Raw genomic sequence first — 4,088 nt, forward strand, 5'->3', positions numbered from 1 at the left:
CAGCTCTAATGCCATGGTGAAAGTTTGAGCAAAGCATGCTAACTGTTCTGTGTTTGGCTGCACAGACGAGCACAGAACAATATTTAAAGTCCCAGCCTCAGAGGAGACAACAGAGCAGTGCATTTATTGATTTATTTACTGTATATTGCGGCTGCCACACAGATCTAAAATAAACATGCGATTTATTTCCCAGCAGTTTACCTTCACAGACATGACATAGACTGTTTTTGTAACTCGTCTGTGTTTTTAACGTAAACTTGTGTGTGAATGAGAACTTAGTTTAGTACTCACATGCTGTGACAGCCGCTTTCTGTGCGTGTGCTTCGGATGTGTGCGCTCAGAAAACTTTATATCAGAAGTTTAAACTCATATGGTTTAAACCGCATGATTTCAGCGCGATAAACATGATAATCAGAACTAAAACAGATGATTTTAGCAGATACCAGCTGTAAAGGGGGCGGGGAGCAGCAGCTCATTTGCATTTAAAGAGACATGCACGAAAACAGCGTGTTTCTGCTTCCACTCAAAATAGGCATTTTCAAAATGATGTAATAAATGATCTGTGGGGTATTTTGAGCTGAAACTTCACAGACACACTCTGGGGACACCAGAGACTTATATTACATATTTTAAAAAGGGGCATAATATGTCTCCTTTAAATTGTAATAATATTTCACAGTTTTACTTACTTTTTTATTAAATAAATGCAGCCTTGGTGAACAGAAGAGACTTTTCAATAACATAAAAAAAAAACATACTGACCTCAAACTTTTGAACACTAGTGTATATAACTAGAAATGTAAATCTATTGATTATATAATTAATAACTAATTACTTCAAACTTTGTTTCATGCATTTTCTTTGTGGAAACAAGACTTGTTTGTTAATTACATGGTTATAACAATTACAAAAAATTTTATAATTAAAAAAAACTCTTAAAAATAATTAAAAAATATATCATTTTATAAGTCTACATTTAATATTTATTTTTTTTGTTCTTATTATTAACATATAACTTTATAATTCTACATTTAGGCCTGGTTTCACAGACAGGGCTTAGACTAAACCAGGTTTAGGCCATAGTTCAATTAGGACATTTAAGTAATTTTTATAAAACATCCCTTAGAAAAAACATTACTGGTGTGCATTTTGAGACAAAATAAAGGCATTGATATATTTTAAGGTCAGTCAGAGCAAGTTTCTTTCAGTTGAAACAGCTCAGACTTAGATTTTAAGATTTAAGACTGGCATTAGGCTTAAGCCTTGTCTGTGAAACCGGGGGTTAATATTTCATTTTTTAATTCTTATTCATATAATTATATAATTCTTAGGTGGTATGTCAAACACTGAATTGTCTATTAACATTACTGAATGTTTCTGGAAACAGCAGGAATGTGTTGAGTGTATGAAAACTCATTTACGAGTAATTTACTATTAAACAGTTAATGTATTATTCAAACATACATTTTAACTTACTAAAAGGTTTAAAAGCAGTTCAGAATTTGTGGACAGTAATTAGATAATAACAGGCATTCTATTGCACTTCTGAGGACACACCTGTGCACTGGCCATGTGACGGTTCATCGCCATGACGATAAGCTCCGCCCCTCCGGCATTCACAATGGAATCTTTGACATCATCATTTCCTGCGATGGCCTTCAGTGCGATGAGCACCTGCTTCACAAGCTCCTGGAAGACAGACGCATCACAACAGCAAGACATTTGTTTGTGTTCATAGGAAACAATGCCGAACCTCTTACTGATCCAGCAGCTCACCTGACGATCCAGACTGTCAGCCAGGAGTGTGATCATGAACGTCAGGCCCCCGAGGTCTACGATGTCCTGACAGAACTCGTTTCTCACGGCCAGACGGGACAGAGTGGCACAGAGTTCACTGAGCACTGCTGTGTTCCCTGGATGAGCTGAAAACAACACATCATCAACATCAACATATATGTGACCCTGGACCACAAAACCAGTCATAAGGCCAATGGTTTTTTTGTACTGAAAGTTGAATAAATAAGCTTTCCATTGATGTGTGGTTTGTTAGGATAGGACAATTATTATAACTCTGCCCTGCATCATATTTCCTTAGTGAAATCCAATAGGTTTCTTACAAATTTTTCTGTCGAATGCAAAAAAGTGTCTATTTGTGTCACACTTTCATGAAAAAATTATGCATTTTGTAGCATTTTTGATTTCAAAAACCATTTGTAAGGCTATTTTCATTGCCAAAACAATAAAAAAAAATACAAGTATAACAAATACAATAAAAACCAGCAAACAAACAAACAAACACATTATATTACACAAGATTTTATACATTAACATATGATAAAAATTCTAAAACTTTTTCTGGCAAAATGATACTAAATAACTCTTTAAGTGAGTTCACTTCATAAAAGAGTTTTCTACATACATTAAATAGCACCACAAACACATAAAAATCTACAAAATAATGTAATAGCGTAAAATATATCCTAATGTTTAAATTAATTACAAATGTGATGGTCCTCATTTTATTTTTTATAATAATACTTCACATTATTACTGTTTACTATCTATTTGATCAAATAAATGCAGACTTAGTGAACAAAGAAAACAAACTAAAAAAATCAACAAAAATAGTAATTATTCCAAATGAAGTGTGTGTTTTGGATAACAAAAAATATTCGTATATTATATTAATATTGCCAAATATTATTATAAAAAAATTAAAATACAAATGTAATTTTGACTGCTTTTGTTAGTTTGACAAGTGCATTAAAGCGGAAAGATTTTGTTGATATTTTCGAACCCAGCATCATCAAATGAGGTAATATTAGGCCTGGTTTCTGCTAATCAACAAATCATATCACTACATTATCATAACACCATATACACATAAATCTACAAAATAATATAATAGCATAAAATATATCCTAATGTTTACATTAATTATGAATATGAAAGTCGGATTTGTCTTCAGTATTACTACCATTTCAAATCAGCTTTTATCTTTTTGTAGTTCACTTAGTCCTGCGGTGTGAAAACTGAATTATTAAAAGGACAAATATTTCATGTAGCCTCTAAACGAATATGAGCTCGCAAAATGGTCAAAAGTTTCAGTTTTATAACTTTTTAGAATAACTTCAAAATATTACTGTTTTTACTATATTTTTGATCAAATAAACACAGCCTTGGTGAGCATAAAAAAAACAAAAACAATAAATCATAATTATTTTAAACAGTAGTGTATGCATATTTTTGGATCTAAAATACAGTAAAAACTGTAATATTGCCAAATATTATTACAAAAAAATATAAAACTGAAACTTTTGACAGTTGACCGCTTTTGTTATATTGATAAATATATAGTTCAGGCAAGAAACTCTAGATGGCACAGGCTGACGGGGTGTTAACGTAACTGATGACATTCATAGAGTTAAACGACTTGGCACAAGCTGATTGGTTCATGCTGCATATGCAGCCAATGAGCTTACTGCCTTGCATTTATATAGCATTCACTTGAGATTCCTGCAGCGCGCTTTCAGAGTTCTCTGAAACTCAACAGCTAGATAAGTAAACGGTTTTCACTCTGTTTTCTGTGCATTATTGCGTTAGTCAGATGTACATTTTTAAACTAGGAAACATACAAGTTGTAAAACTACGTGCAGGTTATTCGCGTGAGGAGTAATTACTAAGCATGTATTGTTCATATAACAGCAGTGGCATTAGCAGCAGCAGCAAGCACTTTTCCTAGTTCATGTATGTGAGAATACAACGTCAAGCGTCGCGGATTTTAGAACAGTAAAGTGGATTACCTTATTTGCCCAAAATCTCCAATTCATTGAATATCTGCTGTGGGCATTCATTTCTACATTAACCGCGAACGGATTGCTTTCAAGGCCGCTCATACATGTACTCGTGCCGCATTGCAATGCATTTAGTCAGAAGAGAGAGCACTCATTTAAAGGGGCCACACCTCTATTTCACTCGTTACCTTGGTTCAGCGATACTGAAGAGTTTATTATAAAAGTCATGTTTAGTGATAGTTTAAAAGATAATTAATCATGAATTCGTTTAAAATATAAAGATACTACTAATAA

At 33.1% G+C, this 4,088-nt stretch overlaps 1 protein-coding gene across 1 annotated transcript in view; it reads right to left on the reverse strand.

Annotated features, from left to right (window-relative positions):
• LOC107723212 (armadillo repeat-containing protein 6-like) overlaps positions 1-4,088 on the reverse strand; it is a gene marked incomplete at its 5' end in the record, with an annotated part of 12,616 nt that overhangs the window by 3,872 nt on the left and 4,656 nt on the right. Inside the window, 2 exons of the mRNA XM_016531768.1 lie at positions 1,558-1,689; positions 1,777-1,922. Of these exons, the coding sequence (XP_016387254.1) occupies positions 1,558-1,689; positions 1,777-1,922 (278 nt within the window). The remainder of the gene's footprint in view (positions 1-1,557; positions 1,690-1,776; positions 1,923-4,088) is intronic.

This window comes from Sinocyclocheilus rhinocerous, unplaced genomic scaffold (assembly GCF_001515625.1).
Source record: "Sinocyclocheilus rhinocerous isolate Xijiao unplaced genomic scaffold, SAMN03320098_v1.1 scaffold2770, whole genome shotgun sequence".
In the NCBI taxonomy this organism is placed as follows: Eukaryota; Metazoa; Chordata; class Actinopteri; order Cypriniformes; family Cyprinidae; genus Sinocyclocheilus; species Sinocyclocheilus rhinocerous.